At 46.1% G+C, this 19,694-nt stretch overlaps 1 protein-coding gene across 4 annotated transcripts in view; it reads left to right on the plus strand.

The window, feature by feature from the left end:
- The first annotated feature begins 1,957 nt into the window (after positions 1-1,957).
- Positions 1,958-19,694, plus strand: part of ZFP64 (ZFP64 zinc finger protein) — a 79,699-nt gene continuing 61,962 nt past the window's right edge. Inside the window, exons 1-3 of one of the 4 annotated variants that reach the window (XM_032606363.1) lie at positions 1,958-2,113; positions 5,388-5,621; positions 18,759-18,920. Coding sequence is in view for 3 of the 4 variants with exons in the window: in XM_032606362.1 (XP_032462253.1) it covers positions 2,466-2,511; positions 5,382-5,621; positions 18,759-18,920 (448 nt within the window). In the remaining variant the exon portion in view is untranslated. The other 3 variants (XM_032606362.1, XM_032606361.1, XM_032606360.1) reach the window with 3 other exon arrangements.

Consider the following 19,694-nt stretch of genomic DNA (forward strand, 5'->3'; position numbering starts at 1 on the left):
AGTAACCGTGATACTAATCACCCATCCAGCCATCACTTTTTAGATACCAGGCACTGTTATAGACGCTGGTGTACAAGGAAGAAAATGAAAGTTTCTGCCTCGAGAACTTAAATTTTAGTCAATTGTGCATGGTTGCCATAGGAAACTAAACTTGTTAAAATGTCTACTGTCAAAAAAATTTTGATCACTTGAAATTATAAATGATTTTGTTAAGAGAAGGATATCTTTGCTCACAAAACTGATGACAATTAACCCAGTGACTATGGCCTCATTATTCTTGTTATGATATTACCAGAATTTTAAAAATATTGTGTATTTTCTTAATAATTGAAGAAAGTATCTGGAAATCTCCTGCCAGGAATCATTTAATGAAGGATATAATTCTAACTGACTGACTTTGAAGCCTATGCAAATCTCTATTCTTCTACAGTTTCTGATACTTGCCCTCAAGGATTCTTAACTGAGCTGGTCCTTTATTGGCCTTTTGACTGGAAGAAATTTATTTAACCTTTAAGAGGCTGTTTCTACATCTATGAACTAGTATGATAGTGTCTATCTCTGTGTTGTTCTGAGGATTACATGACATAGCACAGGTAATACAGGTAATTCCTTGGTAGAGATTTTTAGTCAAAAGGAATATTTAAACCATGGTGGGGGGGTAAATCCCTTTTTCTATCAGAAACATGTTGGAAATTTTGTATAAATACATTTTATTTGAATGTAAAAATTCAAATACATGCAGCACAAGGGCAATGATCTAGGAGAACTGATACTCAGTCTTGATATCAAGAAGTATTAAGGAGGAGTGGAGACTGGGGTAAACTGGAGAAGTCAGGCTTCATCCAAAGGAGCGGCTTCTCAGACCTAGCCAAGAGCTACCATGTGATATTCCAAGTCCAGACTGGAGTGCCCACGGAGGCAAAGAGATTGTTTTTTTGTTTGTTTTTTGTTTTTTTTGCCGTACGCGGGCCTCTCACTGCTGTGGCCTCTCCCGTTGCGGAGCACAGGCTCCGGACGCACAGGCTCAGCGGCCATGGCTCACGGGCCCAGCCGCTCCGCGGCATGTGGGATCTTCCCAGACCAGGGCACGAACCCGTGTCCCCTGCACCGGCAGGCGGACTCTCAACCACTGCGCCACCAGGGAAGCCCAGATTGTTATTTTTAATCCCACGTTCATTAGGATTTATTGAATGTAAGGGGCAAGGGAAAACAGGTAATAAGTAAATTGTCATCTATCTCTATAGACAGATATACAGATAGACTGATGGATTGATAGATAGATACAGATAGAGATATTCCAGATACACAATGTTAGGTGTGATAAGTTCTAAGAAGATGAAGCTGACCGGAAGGAAACAGGGAGCCATTGGGTGGTGGAGGAGGGACTGCAGGATTAGAATGGGCTAGCCAAGGAGGGTCTCTCTAAGGATGGGAATTTGAAATCAGGACCTGAAGGGGTTATGGAAGGTGGCAGGTGGATAGAGGGAACAGTAAGCACAGAAGCCTTGAGGCTGGAGAGTGCTTGGGGCTGCCGCCTGAGGGAAGGAGAGAGTAGTAAAGAGAGGCAGTCAGGCAACCGGTCAGATTAGGGAAAGCAGCGTCCACCAATAGCAGGAACTTCACCTTATAACTTAGAAATGCTCATCCTCGGCCCTCACCCTAGACGCACTGAGTCAGAAACTCTGGGGTGGGCCCAGCAGTCTCCGTCCTAACAAGCTCTCCAGGTGACTGTGATGCACAAAAAAGTTGGCAGACCCCCGAGCAGGGAGCTTACAGCGATTGATCCCAGTTGTTACTCAGGCACGTGATCACGGTCCTCTTTATTTCATTAGCTGGGCAGGGGACCCGCCCAGCGCTCTGCTGATTTGCCGGGCGCTGACGCTCAGCCGGGGTTCACCCCAAGCCCGCGGCGCCCCGCGCACCCACCCAACTGCAGCCCGACTCGGTCTTCTCTGCAAACCACCCGGGCGACCCGGGGGCGACACGGCTGCCCGGCCACAGTGGGGACCAGACGCCCAGGGCTGCAGGTGCAAAGGCGCCAGAGCCGGGGAGGCCAAACGCGCCGGCCCAGACTGCAGGGGTGTGAGCTGGGCGCCGGCTGCCGCAGCCCGGGGTACGCATCCCTCGCCGCCCGTGGTCGCCCAACCCGCGGAGACGCGTGTGCGCCATCCGGCTCCCGGGGGATTCCGCGGGTGCAGGGCCTCGCGGCCCGGGCATCGGGATTGGACCGCTTCTTCCCCCGGGAGCCGCTGATGCAAAGGCAGGTTGGGGCGGCCGAGCCCGGCCAGCGCCCTCTAGGCAGCGGAAGTGGAGCTTGCTTTACATCCGTCCTCCCCGCCTCGCAGAGTTGGGAGAAGGAAGGCTGGGGGGTGTGGAAAAATAAAAGGAAAAGTCCTTGCACCATGTAGACCCGCGCCCCCCTACCCTGGCACCCCGGCCGGCCGGGGACCTCCCAGTCTGCGGCCATGAACGCGAGCAGCGAGGGCGAGAGCTTCCCGGGCTCGGTGCAAAGTAAGTGCTTTTCCGGGCGCAGCGCGCGCTCCGGGGCCCAGTGCGCGCTCCGGGGCCCGGGCCCAAGCACGTCTGCGACGCAGCTAGCAGGCCCGGGGCCCCGAAATCAGGGTGACGGCCTGGAACCGGCGTCTCGGGGACCGCGGCGGGCGCGCCGTGCGGGAGGCGCCGGAGAGGGCTGGCGGGGGGGCCCCCAAGCCGGTGCGGGGGCGGGGGCGTTCTCCAGCCTCCGGAGATCTCTTGGAAGGGAATCGTGGGGGAGGGCGTGCCGTTCAGACAGTCGTCACCCCCTTGGGGCATTCCCCGCCCCCCGGCGGAGTTTGGAGGTAGATTTGGGGTAACCGCGGCAACGCTGATGGGAAAACTTCTGTCTCGGCGGCCCAAAATTCTGGAAGTCTGGGGCTCGGGGACTTTCACGAGGTCTGCCGGCTTACTGCAAAGCCTTTTCCACATTAAAGGTGGAGATCTGAATGGGGAACGGGGCCGTGGTCGTTTTGAGTTTGGGGTTCATTTTAATTTTCTTGTTGAAGACAGCCTTTTTCAAGTCCATGGTTTCGCCCGGAGCATTGTTTCCCAAAGTGTGGACCAGGGACTGAGCGCAAACCGGCCACCTGGGAGCTCGAGCGCTTACTTAAAAAAAGAAAAAAGGAAAAAAAAAAAAAAGCTCTTTGCGCCCCACCCATCAGGTGGCGGGGTGGGCTTGAGGGGAGGAGGGCGGCCTTATCCTGGGCGATTCTGATGCACATAAAGTTTGAGAACCCCTGGCACCTAGTAAGGGCTTAGCTTGTTAGCTGTTACTGTTTACAAGTTTGGAGACATTGGTTTCCAAACTTGGCTGTGTATTCCATGCATAACTTGTGAAAAGCGCAGATTTCCCGAAACCTCAGTCCGCATTCACCCCACCACCATTATGACTCAGTATCTCCGAAGTGGGGCTCAGACGTGGCCATATTTAAACAACCCCCCACCCCCGGCCCGCCCCCTTATTCTGATTTGGAGAACTTTGGTTTGGAGAACTTTGCAAAGATAAAGGGATTCTTTTTGTTGGTGATACGCACAAATTGTGCCCGTTGTTTGTTACTGGGTCTCAATTAATACAGATTTTCGGAGGGGATACTTTCAAATTCAAATAGGGCACCTCAGTAATAACCTCACCAGGTGACATGCTGGGGGAGGGGATCCCTGTGCTGGCCGTTTACAAGCACCATCTCATTTAATGCTCATAACCATCATATGAAGCAGAAACTTCTCCCCATTTCTTCCTGGGTATCAGTCCTATTTGATCATTAAGGAATCCTCAGCGATGCAATCACTACATCTCTTGATTCCTTGTCTTCCTCTTAGCTTGGGCACCTTAGTAGCTACAGGAAGGCAGTGTTCCAGAGGAGAAGAAAAGTGTCCATTCCTTCCATCCATTGATTTCGGTGTTTGCAAGATGGCTTATAAAACATTACCATGCTCAGCCCAGAGGATCTCTTCATAGCAAGTCAACCAAATTGTATTTCTGCACAGAGATGTCTTGTCTTGGTTGGAAGGGGGAAATTGGACGTAAAGCAAATATTTTATAAATTTTCCAAAAAAGATTATGATGCATGGATGCCAACCATATGTGTACAAAGGTAGTTCTCGTACTGTTTAGACTGGGGAAAATTGGGAATAATATACAAATCTTATAGCTACTGAGAAATTATGAGGCTTGGAAAACATGGAATGATGTGTTGTCATTAAATAATTATTTTATAGAGATTTTAGTGATATAGCACAATGCTTGTGCGATAGCATGTGGGAAAAAGATTAATTTACAATACACTAGGATCTTAAATAATTTTTAACTGAAAATGAATGGAAGAAAATACTTTGTAATGTTCATGGTATGCATGGGTGGGAAGATTGTGAATGATAGCCCTCCTTGCTTCTTCTCTTCCAAATTTTCTGTTATAAACATGAGTTTCCTTGTAATAAGGCAAAGAAATTTTTAAAAATAAAAAGGTAGTCATATTGGTTAGAGACTTATTAACTGTATTTCTTTATTTAACAAACATTTATATAGCACTTTCTAATATAGTGCCAGGACTGTGGTAAGTGCTTTGCAAATGTTAATACAGTATTAACTCTTTGTATTATTACTATTGTGAAATAACGCCTCTGTCAGTTAGGAATGAATTTTGGTTACAAGTAACAAAACTGAACTATACTGGCCTAATGAGAAGTCTAGAATTGGTTGATTCCAGGGTTGATTCAGGGGATCAGTGAAGTAAGCTTTTGTAGAGATCTTAGCATTTATCTCATGGTTACAGTGTGGCTGCAGAAGGCCCTGGCATCACATCTGCATTCAAGGCCAGAAGAAGAGGTGGACAGTGTTAACCATGTCAGATCCCTCTTTATCATGAAAGCCACACTTTTCCCAGAAGCTGCTCCAGCATTGTGCTGGAGGGGTTCCCAAGTATGTAGTGGACCAACATTATTTAGACTAGTGCTTCTCATAATGGGATAGGGGGTTGGAGTAGTGGGGGCATTAGTTTTCATAATGACTGGGAAGTACGACTACCTTTTAGTTGGGGTAGGAGATGGCTGCTGGTCCTTTGACGTGTAGGGTAGCCCTGCACATTGGAGAACCTTCTCACATAAAATACCACTAGTGCCCCTGTAGGCAATGACCAGGAGCATCACTTGGGTCTGGGTACATTGCTGCTAGGGCAGAACTGGGATTCTGTTTGCAAGAAGAGGGGAATGGAATAGCTATTGGGCCAGCAACTAGCTATGTCTGCCACCATGCCCTTTTTTTTTTTTTTTTTAACCATGAATCTGGTTTGTGTTGTAATTTCAAGCTGTTTGGAATTAATCTGTGACTTCCCCTGTGTCCCATGGAGTTCCAGGTGGCACAACAGTGCTGGTTGAGCTGACTCCCGACATCCACATCTGCGGCATCTGCAAGCAGCAGTTTAACAACCTGGACGCCTTTGTAGCTCACAAGCAGAGTGGCTGCCAGCTGACCGGCACGTCTGGGGCGGCGCCCAACACAGTACAGTTTGTATCAGAGGAAACGGTGCCTGCCACCCAGACTCAGACCACCACACGAACCATCACCTCTGAGACCCAGACGATCACAGGTATGGCTGGGGGATGGGGGAGTCACTTAGAGTTGGCCTGGCTATGTCCCAGACGCCTCCACAGAACTTGTTAAAAATATAGATACTCAGGGCCAACCCTCTAGGGTTGCTGATTCATTATTTTTAACAAGCTCCACTGGGAAGACAGCTGCCCAGCCAGGTTTGGGAACCGCTAGGTTAAAACATTAAGTGGTAGCAGTTATAAATTGTTGTCATGTGGTAAACAAAACAAACAGACAAAAACCAGGTTTCTAAAACAAAAACCTATATACTACGAAAAAAATACTCGCAGGAAATGGTAAAAAGGAAAAGGTGGTAATTTGAGGTGGTGGGAGTATGTGTGTGATTCCTGAATTTGCATTATTTGTCTAAAGGGACAAAAAAAATGTTTAAATTTTTTTTTTTTTAGTTTTTAAATCTATAAATAAGCATTGATGCCTCCCCTCCCTTGTGCTACCAACCAAGAAAACAGAGAAGTTCATCCTAGTTCTTGGTTGTGTCCAAAATAAATTGCAAATGAATGTAAAATTTAAATGTGCAGCATGAAACTGCAGAAGTTCTAGAGTAAAAATTATACACACACAGAGACCCAAACACACACACACACACACACACACACACACACACACACACACACACACACACACACACACACCTATACTTATACCTATATAATCTGCCTTACGGGACCAGACAGATTACTTTTAAAATTATAGGAAGTAAGCCATTTTTGAGATAGTTGGTAGACACACTGCTGGATCCAGTGGGGAAATGGAAAATGTATTTGTTAGCTAAAGGCATTCCAATTTTTAAATTAAAAATTATATTTATTAATACTGTGCCTGCCAAGGAAGACAGGTTGTAGGATTCCTCCCCCAAAAGAAAAAGAATCATGTGATGAGGCTGTAAATAAAGCCTTTTTCCAAAGGAAAAACAATGTATAAAAAAGTCTAAAGACAACTGGGGAAAAAATAGCAGCGCATGTGTGACTAAGGCCTAATGTCCCTCATATATAAAGAACTCCTAAAATTCAATAAAAGAACCAAGCGGAAAAGTCAGCAAAGGGCAGCAGATGATGTTCAAGAGCCACTAAACATAAAAGGATGCTCCATTGCCTTAGTAGTTAAAGAAATGCAAATCAAATACTGCTTTCCTTTACTTTCTGGAGATGTAAATTCATATAAACTGGGCAATTTTGTGATATCTTTCAATCTTTAAACCTTACATTTAAAATCTTCCAATTTTTAAAATGTACAGAAACATGTTTACCCAGTAAGTGCACTTCTAGGTATTTATCCTATAAAACTTGATAAACAAATGTACATGGGTATTTGCTTAACTTATATACTGTAAAGAAAATGGAACCTTTGTATGTATATGTCAAGAGGAAATTAGATGAATAAATACCAGAGATGAATAGTGAATAGTAATCTAGTAACTTATTAGATGAATAAATTCAGACAGTGGAATGTGACTTAGCATTGAAAAGAGAAGCTAGATCTCTGTACAGACATAGATTCTCAAGGTAAGTGTAAAAAAGCATATATATGCATACATACATAGTATTATATCCACGGAAAGCTGCTAGAACAGGAATGAAGCGAGTAATGTTAATGAGAGAAGTAAGCTGTGCATAAGGCATTAGGGAATGGTGAGGACTGTGGTAAAGTAGAGAAAGCTGCTCTTTGGATCCAGTCATATTTGGGTTTTTCTGAGAAACTGAAAAATGTAAAACTTCCGAAATTTTAAAACTTTGTTGGCCAAACAGGATACGTCTGTGAGCCTGATTGAGCACACCAACAGCTTCTGACTTGTTCTCAATGTTTTGCAAGCAGTTAATCTGGAGCCGAGGTGTGGAGAACATCTGAAGTGGGGGTACCAACTTTCGCCCTATCAGTTGTACATTGGTGTGGTATCTGAATTTTTCAGCAACAAGCAAAATTTTGTGGTTGTTTCCTTAATGCCCCCAAAATAATGTTTCTGCTGAATTCCTTAAGCATTGAAATATAATTGATCACCTCACAAACTTTAGTAGGATTACCTTGAGGTCTTCCCACTTTCTCCCGAATTTATTTTAATTCTCATTTTAAAGGAAGTCACCAAGAAAATGTTAAAACTGAAAACTACCTTAGAGATGAGCCTGGTACAACCTTCTCATTTTACAGCTGGACAAAGTAATGCTACAAGTGGGTATGAGGCATGGCCAGGGTCCCACCACAGGTTCAAGACAGTCCTGGGACTTAAGTGCTTTGGCCCTTACCCTCGTGGTCTTCTCCCTGAAGACTCCGTGTTGGGTTCCCTATCCTCAAACACAAACTCCCAGTAACCCCACACACTGGGTGTGAAGCCTGGGACACAAGGCCCCAGCGTGAGGAGACCTCAAGGCCTACACTTAATTGGTGGCCATTGCATCCTTCTGGGTTCCAAGCCTTCGCTTATGCTGTTCCCTCTGCCTAAAATACCTTTCCTGCCTGCCTGACACCAACTCAACCTCAAAACTTTAAGGTTCATGACAGACTGCACACAGAGGATCTGGCTCATCTCAGGACATTCCCCTCCCCTCTGAATTGCAATAGCCTTGATGATGTCCTTTCTGTTTTCCAAATGTGCCACATTTCCTCAAGCCTGGGAGCCTTTGTATGTGTTGTTCCCTCTGCCTGGAACTGACTCAATTCTTATGCGTGTGTCAGAGCTGGGCTTAAAGGCATTTCCTCAAAGAGCCCCTCTTTGACAACACACGTGCATGCGCACGGTTCTCCCAGACCAGGTCAAGTCCCAGCACTTAAATGATTATTTGCAGAACAAACGTCAAGGTCTGTCCCATCGCTGAACCTTAAGCACCATGAAGTCAGGAGCTGCACCCCTCGTGTTCACCGTGGATCCCCGGCACCATATTCTTTGTGGAGTGAATGCACAGTTGCCCAAATCTCACATCTATCAGTGAAGCTGACCCCACACCAAATAACTGCCCCTTCTTTTGTCCTAGTTCTTTGCTCAGAGATGTTCACCCTCCTCTTAGCATTTCCACTACCCTGCCGCCATTCACTCTGGCCATGCCTCAGTTTTGCCAACTGTGCTGTACGCTCAGGCCAGGCCTGGAGCCCTCTTTGTGCCCAGCTCATGGTGGTACCTACTGCACAGAGTTGACAGGAGCTCCAAGCTCCAGAGACGGACTGCTGGACATTTATCCCAGTCCGCCATCCTGGCCTGTGGACAAGTCGCTTACTCTGCTTAATTTTCCTCATCTGTAGAAAGGGGTTACAATGGTTCTTAATACTATTAGGTAGTAGAATTAGGTTCCTAATTCATACCTAATATCATTGGGTTATTGTGAGGACTCTGCAGTAATCCACGTAAAGGACCTGGGACAGTATCTCAATAAACGACCGCTTTTATTCACGCAGAGATTAACATGTGGGGCGAGATTTGCAGGATGCCGAGTCTCTGCCGGATCCAGCTGCTCTCCCTGACTGCGCCTGCATTTCTGCCACAAAACAAGCAGAATCTTGCTTTTTTTCCCTTTCTTTAACACTATTTAGTTTGGTTTTCTGGGCCCGACTTCCCCCAGGTTTGGGCTTCAATGTTGCATAGCCGCAGTTTCCAGACCTACCTATGGACCAGGATCCCAGGGGAGCTTGTTAAAGATACTGGTGCCTGGGCTGCACCTCTGAACCCGAATCGCTGAGGCTTAGGTATCTGCATTTTTAACAAGCACCTGGGGGATTCTGGGCCTCGACCCAGTTGGAGGGTCGCTCACTGCCCTAAGTCACAGTCTGACCCCTCACCCTGGCAGATTCCTCCAGATACCCACACCCAGTTACTGTCCTGGGCAGTTTGTCCCTCTTCAGTCCTTGATTAAACGAAACCCTCCCTCACTCAGCTCATATGTCTTGTCTCAGCCCAGTAATAGTTGGATGTAAAGTAAAGTTTATTCTCTGCTAGCTTTGAAAGCTGCCTACAGTTTGGCAGTTAATTTAAGAACTTTTCTATAAAAGCAGTAAAATTAGATATTGATGCTGGCAAAAAAAATTAAAAAATTAGCACCCTATATGCATTTTCTAAGTTCACGGCTTAAAATCATGGGGCTTTGGAGTCAGGTCCCCAAGTTTGGTCTTGGCTGCACAGGGCCTTAGGAGCTGTGTGACTGATGCAAATTATAATAGCTCTTGGTGTCTCGTTTTTAAAGTGGGGACAAGAATAAATAGAAAGGCCACAGAATTTGGTAGTGAAGAGTCTAAGGTCCTGAGCCAGACTGCCTGGGTTCAAATCCCAGCTACGTCACTTGCTAACCAGGTAACCTTGGGCAGGTGACTTAGGGTTTCAGTGTCTTCGTTTCCCCAGCTGTAAAATGGAAGTAATGCTGGTTCTCAGCTCAGAGGGTCCCAGCCGGGCTGCCATGGGCGCCTACATGGAAGACACTTAGAGCTGTCAGGGTTAGCTCCCATTACTTACCCAATGAGGGGCTGTGAAAATTAAATGAAACAGCACACGGAAAATTTTGCACAGGGCCTGGCTCATGGCAAGCCCCCAGCCAATATGAGTTGAATTATCACTGGACCTAGAATGATCTTTCCCACCTCTTCTGCTTCATTCCCACTTTTTTAGGTCCCAGGTTAAAAGTCACCTCCACCTAGAAGCTATCTATGATTTCTCCCTCCCCCCCACCCCCCCCACCCCTAAGGTTAGGTTCGTCACTGCTTCCTCACCTAATACATATCACAGTTGCAATTAATTTGTTATTTCGTAACAAGCAGTCTTTAGCCAGAAAAGTAAATTCAGGTGCTCCTGGGGGTCAGGCAGTGGCAGCAAATGCAACAGCGGATCCACTGTGATGGAGAGTGGGCAGGCCTTTGGACAATAAGCAGAGGAGGAGGAAAGCAGCCCCTGAGAGCCAGGAAGCAGCATCAGCTGGGCCTTGGTGTTGCTGGGAGCTGGGCTGACTCTTGCTGGTGGGTCGTGCTGTTCTCCTGGTGAACGCAAACAGGTTCACAGAATGTCTGCAGGAGACAGGGCCACTCTGATCGTGGTGGGACAGGATGAAGACAGAACCCCTCTGTCATCGTACCTGAGCCACGGAATACCAGACATCCCCTCCTCCCCCACTGAGCTGAGTGACACTGCTGCTTTACCTACTACGGCTTTACCTTCTGTGCTTCTCAGTAATAGTCGCTAAGATACCAAATCATAGACCCGTCCCCACCTCCTGACAGCCTCCAATGCAGGCTTCCGTGAACCGTCCCCCCAGAATCATCTAACATGAGCCCCAAACCTCTAATACTCTTTAGGTCCTTTCTAACACCCTCTTACTGAGACCCTCCACGGCTTGCGTGGTATGAGGTTTCCTTCTTTTAATGACTAATCAACCTGTCCAACTACAGGTGTGTCCCTGGTGGTCTTTGGCCAGAGGTCATTGACCTAGGGAAACCCACCTAGTTGATTTTGAAAGCCTTAAAAAAAAAATTCTGAAGGCTCAGTTTGGCCTGTGGGCCCCCAACTAGTAGTTTAATATCTAGTTTCCTAGACTGTAAATCCCCCTGGAGCAGGAAGTAATCAGTCTTGTTTTCCTGCCACCCAGCACCAGGCCTGGCACATCCTAGGCACTCAATAAAACAGTTACCAAGTGAATGCAGGAAAGGGCAGCTATAAGGATTAACTTCATTAAATGTGCATGAAGTTCATGGCGTGGCACCTGCCCCATCGTCAGGGCCCAGTGAGGGCAGCTCTGGGACTGTCGTGTGCCAGATGCTGGAGCCGAGATAATGGAGATGCTTCCCTTGGAGAATTCCAAGCTCATCAGGGAGGGGAGGAGAATTTAGTTGTAAGACATACAAACCCAGCCATCTGTGACAAGTACAGCCTTGTGCAGAGAGTTCATGGAGTAGATTGGTCCCAATGGGGAAAGCCAAGGGAAGAAATGATGAGTGAGATCAAATGTATAATAGGCCTTGAAAATCTCACCTGCCTTGGGGAGGAAGATGGCGGGGGGGGGGCATTTCCTCCTGGTGGTCTGGAGGTGGAGAAGCTGATCTTGCTTCTGAAGGTGAGATCTGATAACAGTGGCAGGAGGTGACACGGGGAGTATGGGGTAGCAGCCCTGCTTTGATCTGGCCTTTATTGTGAAGAAGCTGGGGAGCCGTTGAAGGTTGCCGAGCATGTGAGTAATTAGTAAGGCAAACGATGTAATGATTTGCCGGGAGAATCTGGCAATAATAATAATAGCTAATTCTCATGTACTGCTCATTATGTGCCATGTACTTTTTTTTTTTTAATACTTAGCCGCATTGGGTCTTCATTGCTGCACGTGGGCTTTTTCTAGTTGCAACAAACGGGGGTACTCTTCGTTGTGGTGCATGGGCTTCTCATCATGGTGGCTTCTCTTGTTGCCGAGCACGGGCTCTAGGCTCGTGGGCTTCAGTAGTTGTGGCTCACGGGCTCTAGAGCGCAGGCTCAGTAGTTGTGGTGCACGGGCTTCGTTGCTCCACGGCATGTGGGAACTTCCCAGACCAGGGCTTGAACCCGTGTCCTCTGCATTGGCAGGTGGATTCTTAACCCCTGCACCACCAGGGAAGCCCACCATGTACTTTTTAAGTACTCTATATATGAAGTAGTTTTTCACGACTTAAATTGTTATGAATTTAAATTTAACATTTCATTTTAAAAATTAACTTTTCACAACATAAATTAGGTACTAAGAATTATTATCCCCATTTTACCCATAATGAACTAAAGCACAGAGGAATTAAATAACTTGACCAAGGTGACAGAGCCAGAAAGGGGCAGAACGGGGCCTGAAAGCCAGGCTCCCTGGCCAAGGAATCTGCACTTGACCGCACCACATCACCCCTTAGGAAAGTCCTCATCGCAGTGTTTCTCAAAAGAACCACATGGAGCTTTGGTGAAAAATGCAGACACCCAGCCCCCTCCCTTAAGCGTACCATCTGGGTGGGTCTGAGCAGGGTCCTGGGAATCTGGACCAGCCAGTGAGGGCTTGGGTCAGTTCAGATGCTTTCAGTTGCTCTTAACAGCACTAAACTACAAGAGGGCTGGATTGTAAAACATTCCTTACCTCAGGACAAGAACGGCGGGGTCTTTGCATCTTCTTGCTGTCCTCGGCAGTAGTCCTCCTCGTGGCCACAAGGGGGCTGCTGCTGCTGCTTTCAGCCTCAGGTCTTCACTCAGCCCTGCCCATGGATGGGGAAAGGGGCGGCTTCGCTTTACCAGAGAGGAAATGCTTCTCCAGAAATTCTAGATCCCATTGGCTAAGATGCCCCGTTCCACTGTCTTGGAAGAAGCCAGGCCAGCAAGGGACAAGGAGGAGGGGCTTAGCGGTGGAATCCAATCCCAAGGCCCCTCTGGACAGCCACAATCCTGCCACTACCCTGTTAGAATAGTCTAGAGCAGGAGTTCTCAAAGCTGGTATGCAGAAGAATTACATGGAAAACTTGTTAAAAATCAGCTATAAATATACCCAGACTATACCTAGATCTCGGCATCAGAATCTTTGGTACATGATCAATTTTGAGAACCACTGGACCAGGAGGAGAAAGACAAGAAAGGATGGAAATCTTTCAGTGGCAGTGTCAGGCACTTCTTTTTTCAGAATGGAAGTCCATGTCAAGCCGCATATCTTCGCCCCAATTCCTAATTCCAGGGCAAGGGGGTCTGATTGGTCCAGCGTTTGTGCAGGTGTCTGCTTCCAAACCAATCGGCTGCGGCAGAGAGAGGGGGTGAGGGTCACCCTTGGGACGGGGGACAGATGGGCTGATGTGCTGGGGCAGGTGTGGACCACATTCAGGAAAACCCTTTGGAAGAACATGAGAAGACTTTTCCTTACAGAGAGAGGTGGATTTTTCTCCCAGCAGGTGAATTCTGAGTTTGCATTTGAATCAAGACCCCTAAGTGTGAGTCCTAATAAGCATGGCCTATACTGGAAGAAACAGGAACAAACAAACGATAGATTTGACGATATGACAACGAAGCAATTTCCTTAATCTGTAAAGATCGGGTCTTCCCTGGTGACTTAGTGGATAAGAATCGACCTGCCAATGCAGGGGACATGGGTTTGATCCCTGGTCCAGGAAGATCCCACGTGCCGTGGAGTGACTAAGCCCGTGTGCCACAACTACTGAGCCTGTGCTCTAGAGCCCGCGAGCCACAACTACTGAGCCTGCACACCACAACTCCTGAGCCTGCCCTCCAGAGCCCACGTATTGCAACTACTGAGCCCACAAGCTACAACTACTGAAGCCCGCATACCTAGAGCCCGTGCTCCGCAACAAGAGAAGCCACCACAATGAGAAGCCCGCGCACCGCAATGAAGAGTAGCCCCCGCTCACCGCAACTAGAGGAAGCCCACGCGCAGCAGTGAAGACCCAACGCAGCCATAAATAAATAAATAAATCTGTAAAGATCATTTACAAGTCAGTGAGAAAAACGTAAAAATTCAATAGAAAAAAAGAGCTAACAGCGTGAATAGGCAGTTCATAAAGAGGTTAATGAATGAACAAAATATGGTGGAAAAGAGATTCATCTTCACCAATTATTAATGAAACGCAAATTAAACTAAAATGATCTCATTTTGTCCTGTCAAATAGTCTCTGTGATAGCCAAGGTGAAGGGGAGAATGTACATTGATTTAGATTTTCTGGAAGGATCTCATAATTATGAATCACCGAGCAATAAAACGACCCTTCCATTTTGACCCGGTTCTTCAGCTCACAGGAAGGTATCCAGAGAAGCTAGAGATAAGTTAAAGTTTTTGGATAGGTATTATTTATAAAGGTAAACACCTAAAAACCAACTCATTGTCCAAAACGGGGGAATGGTCAATTTCACTGTGACAACCAACATGATGGCGTATTATGTAGCCATAAGAAATTGTGTTTTGGGTGGATGATAACGTGGCAGAATGCTTCCACATAGCAAAATTGTTTAATAAAATTGCTTAATTGTTTAATAAAAAAGAAAAGAATACAAAACAATTTAAGCCATGACCCCAGTTTTATACTTTTAAAATCTATATAGAAAGGCTACGTTAGCCGTTTGGTCCATCATTAATTCAACCAATATTCTCTGAGCCCCTGCACTGCCAGCGTCTGTGTGAGGTTCTGGGAAACAGTGATGGAGAGAAACAGATGTTGTCCTCACCTGGCTCATCCAACCAAAGGAGGAGAGGATGGTCATTAAATACTTTCCCAAATAACTGTTTAATTACAGTAGAGATAAGTACTTTGGGGAAAAAGTACAGTATTTAATGAGCATATTATGCAAGGGGGTATACTGCCAGCACTGGGCAGGTTTTCTTCTCTACACTTTTCTGTACTCCCTAGATTTTCTACCATTGGTGTTTACTTTTGTTCTGAAAAAATAATACATTTTTAATTTTAAAAAAGAGAAAAGGTTTTAAAAAATGGAGTTTTTAAGTCGAAGAAGAGAAGCGAGAAGCAAAGTGGCTTGGGAGACGTGGAATCTTCAGCTATTTGAAGAACAGTTTTGTGGGAGGAGCTACAGTTGGCCCATGTGAGCCCAGCGGGTCTAAGACACCAGTGGGTCCTAACCACAGAGAGAGATTTTGGTTCCCTGTGAAATTCATGTGACATTCTTACTTTTTAAGCAACAACATGAGTGAATAACTGAACACCCAAGGTGCTCCTGCTACAGACCAGGACTGCATAGAACAAACCACGCGTTTCAGATGCGCACCTGGGCACCCGGGCAAGCCAGGGAGAGCCCCGGGGGCAAAAACAAAACCAAAGGCCGGCGTGAGGCTGTGAGCTGCTGGGGGTTGTTGGGGGAGGGCTGGGGGAGCTGATCTCACTAAGCACTGGACTTGATTATAAGAGCCATTGAGAACATTCTCCCCTGGGGATAGGTCACGCCTCTGCTGGAAGCAGTTCTCCCCTCAGCAGATCTGGGTGCTTGGGGTTGACCCTGCTGCCTTCACTTCCGCTGGACACTCAGATTCCCCAAGGCCACTGCCACTGTTTATGCCAAATCTGAAGACAGACAAGGGACCCCCCCCCCCCACCAAATGATCCCTGCATTTGGGTGCCTGACTCCCTATGCTTCCTGCCGCCTCCCCCAAGACACCAAAAGCACAGGCAACAAAGGCAAAAATGGGCACGTGGGACTGCATCGAACTTCTGTACATCTAAGGAAACAACCAGCAGAACGTAAAGGCAACCTACTGGATGGGAGAAAATATTTGCAAACCATATATCTGAGAAGGGGTTACTATCCAGAATACTCTCGTGTTTCCCCTTTGCCGTGACTCACCACGAGAGGGATGCTAAGGCTTACAGTGGAGGGGCAGGTGGACAGTTAGGGGACGAAGCCCCATCGATCTCCCTGGAGGGCGGGAATCCCAGGCTCAGGATCATTCAGGACCCAGCACTTAACCTCCCCAGGAGGGTTACGGACTCCACAGCTGAGCTGAGCCGTAGGGAGGGCCTGGCCACTGTCACAACCCCTCCCCACCCCAGCGTCTTCCAGCCTTTTTTGTTCAAAAAGTGGTAGAGCAGGAAGTTGGGAAGTCATGGTAGCGTGAACAGCCATCCTAGTTTTAGCACTGAAGGTCCTGTATCCCGGGGAAGCCTCAGCCCTAGGCAAACGAAGGCAGTTGGTGTCCCTGAGTCTTGATCATATTCCTGTTGAAAGTTTGGTGCCCAGTTCTGCCCAAGTGTAGTAACTCACATTTATTAAGACTCAGCTGTGGACATATCCTGTGCTACTGACACTCTCATGAAACTTTGCAATAACCTTATGAAGTGGGCACAGTGATTATCCCCACTTACAGGCGAGGAAACGGAGGCTCAAAGAAGTCACGTGACTGGCCTGAGGTCCCACACCTAGGAAGTAGCTGAACCTAGACTTTTATCAGTTCAAAGATACATTGTAACATCTGAAATGGGGGTACACCTTGGAATCAAGGAGATCGCTGCCAGCCAAGAGGCAGTCACCAAAAAATTGTCTTTGCGCGCTGGTAAACAACCTTGATTGCATTGTCATTGATCACTTTTTTGGTCACTTTGGCAGAGTTGTGTGCATTTTTTGGCGCTACATTTGTTGGGTTTAATTGCTGTTTGGAATGTCTTCTGCGATATTGCAGGATGATTCAGATAGAAGATGAAAAGTAACTGTGCCCAGAAATACCTGGAAACAGTAGCAGCGGGTCAATTTGATATTAATGAAGCGAATATTTGTTGTTGGAGGAACAACTGTAGTTTTTGCAAAGCAACAACCAAGAAAGATGGAGTCCCTCAAATAGACAAAGCTGGGTTAAGGTTCGCTGCTGAGATGCCTGGAAAAGGATCCCTTACACCAGTGGTTCTCAAACTTGAGCATGTATCGGAATCACGTGGGCAGCTTGTTAGACCTGATTGCTGGGTCCACCTGAGAGTTCCTCATTCAGTAGGTGGGGGTGGGGCCCGAGAATTGCCTCTGTAGCGAGTTCCTAGGTAAGTCCGGTGCTGCTGGCTGGGGACCGTGCTTTGAGAACCAAGCAGAGCAGAGGAAGCAGGAGCAGTAGCTAATCCCGCAGAGTAGATGAAACATCTCAACAAGAGGCGGGTGTGGTTGGTTAATGCATCAGAGAGACTCGGTGTGAAGATGGAACATCAGTTTGTCAGACTCTTTCGGCCAGCTTTAAACAAAAGCCACTTCCCCCGACATATTTCAATTGAGGAAAACGGAAACCATGATTTTGCTCAAATACCAAATACTGATAGAACCCAGCTATTCTTTGACATGCACTGGAATGAAGTTGTCATTGCCAAAGGTGCCCAAGGAGTACAGGTAAGGAACCTGAGTTTCCTATCAAGTATCCAAAGAAATCTAAAAGAATTCATTCAATGAATACTATAAAATGTCTAAGGAATATCTATATGTATATAAATACCTAAGGAATATGAAAACATTGCATTATGATGTGTTGAATAGGCAACTTTTAAAAATTTATTGTGTGTAAAACAATGCTGCATCTTACAGTCTATAACATCTTAGATTCAAAGAAAGATGATGTTTGTTTTAAGAGAAACTGTAATTAACACCTCAGACCTGTGGAGGGAGTATTACTGCTTCAGGCAAAGCCAAAATAGGGAGTAATGTCAGGCCCGTGTTGATTTAAAGAAGTGTACTCTGTAAGTACAATGGCAGAAATGTCAAAGGTGGTGCCTCAGTGACTGAGGTTTGGAAACAATATGACGTTGGCTCTCAAAGCCATCATTAGGGCCTCTCAGCCTGACAAGTTCATCTAATGAACGAGCCCCATGGTTGTATTTACTCCTATTTGAAGCCAAATCTCCATGTGACGATCACATGTAATAAAGGAAGAAAGAAAATACATATTCCCAAACCATAAATTTAATGAACAAAGTAGTCAAAAGAACTATAATTGAAAAAAAGAAATTTGAGACTGCCTATTTTTCCTGTTATAATGACAAGGTTAAAGACAAAGATGATAAAGATGTTTGGTCTCCTTTTTATTCTTTTTTCCTCAAAATTTCAGTAAGAATGCAAGGTTTGTTTGTTTGTTTTAGGAGTACTTGTGCTAAAAAGTATTTATGTTTAGAGAGTATTTGTAGTTTTGCCCAGAATTCCTTCAATCAGTTCCTTTCCAGTTGTTTGTTAGGATTTTGTGATAAAGCCTATGAAAGTAACTAATGCTTTTGGCTGAAGTTAACAGAAAACCTACCTGGTAAATGGTAGGGACATTTCTTTTTTATTTAGTAAGTCTAGATTTGAATGGTTTTCAGGGCTCTGGCTCAACATCTGGTTTTCTTGCTCTCCCTTTATGGTTACAGAATGGCTGCCACAGATCCAGACATCACGTCCTCACTCCAGCATGTCCAAAGACAGAAAGTGGGGCAACCAGGGCAGCAAGAATGAGCTTTCCTCAACTACCTCTCTTTCTGCCCCCACCTTTTCTTCAAGTCAGGGAGAAAATCTTTTCCAAAAGCTCTGCAGCAGATGTTCTCTACTGTCTCATGGGCTAGAATGGGGTCACATGATCACTCCTAAGCAGCAAGGGAGACTGGGAAAACAATCTTAACATGTTCATTCTCTACAAAGGAAGGTGGGCAAAGGGAATATCTATTGGGTATTCATATTATGAAAATTAATAATCATCATATCTTTTAGTTTCAGCTCCAGAATTTGTTTTTGAACATGGCTATCAAACATATCTGCCCACAGAAAGCAATGAAAACCAGACAGCCACTGTCATCTCTCTCCCTGCCAAGTCACGAGCCAAAAAGCCCACGGCCCCAACTGCTCAGAAGAGGCTTAACTGTTGCTATCCAGGTAAAGGCAGCATCTTGTCCTACTTTTGTAGAGAATGTGACATTTAACAGGTCCAAGACTCGAACTCGTGAATTCCTGACAACTGGACGTAGATAAGCTCCAAACTGCTTGGCTTAAAAAAATCAACCCACAGCATTTGCATCATCACATATGACCTCTCACTGTCTCTGGTCACCATGCACTGGGCCCTAAGACTGTTATAGCCATGGGCCTTTCTTTGAATGGGACTGGTGAAAATTTCAGATTCCTGTGAAATTTTCTTTCTGTGCTGTAACTTAGGAAGACATCCAGAAAAATTATTCTTTCCTTACTTTAAAAAAAAAAAACCTTTAGGGGGCTTCCCTGGTGGCGCAGTGGTTGAGAGTCCGCCTGCCGATGCAGGGGACACGGGTTCGTGCCCCGGTCCGGGAGGATCCCACATGCCACGGAGCGGCTGGGCCCGTGAGCCATGGCCACTGGGCCTGCGCGTCCGGAGCCTGTGCTCCACAGCGGGAGAGGCCATAGCAGTGAGAGGCCTGCATACTGCAAAAAAAAAAAAAAAAAAACCTTTAGGGAAGGCAAGGAAAATTTCAGACTTAAGGAAAAGTTGCAAGAATAGCACCAAAAATTTCTATGTATCTTTCATCTGGATTTCCCAAATATTAACATACTATGTTTGCTTTGTTATTCTTTCTATATATACATATATTTCCCCCAAAGTTGCAGACATGATGTCCCTTTACCCCTGAGTACCTCAATGTATATTTCCTAGAAACAAGAATATTCTTTTATGTA

The sequence above is a fragment of the Phocoena sinus genome, chromosome 15 (genome assembly GCF_008692025.1).
Source record: "Phocoena sinus isolate mPhoSin1 chromosome 15, mPhoSin1.pri, whole genome shotgun sequence".
NCBI classification, from domain to species: Eukaryota; Metazoa; Chordata; class Mammalia; order Artiodactyla; family Phocoenidae; genus Phocoena; species Phocoena sinus.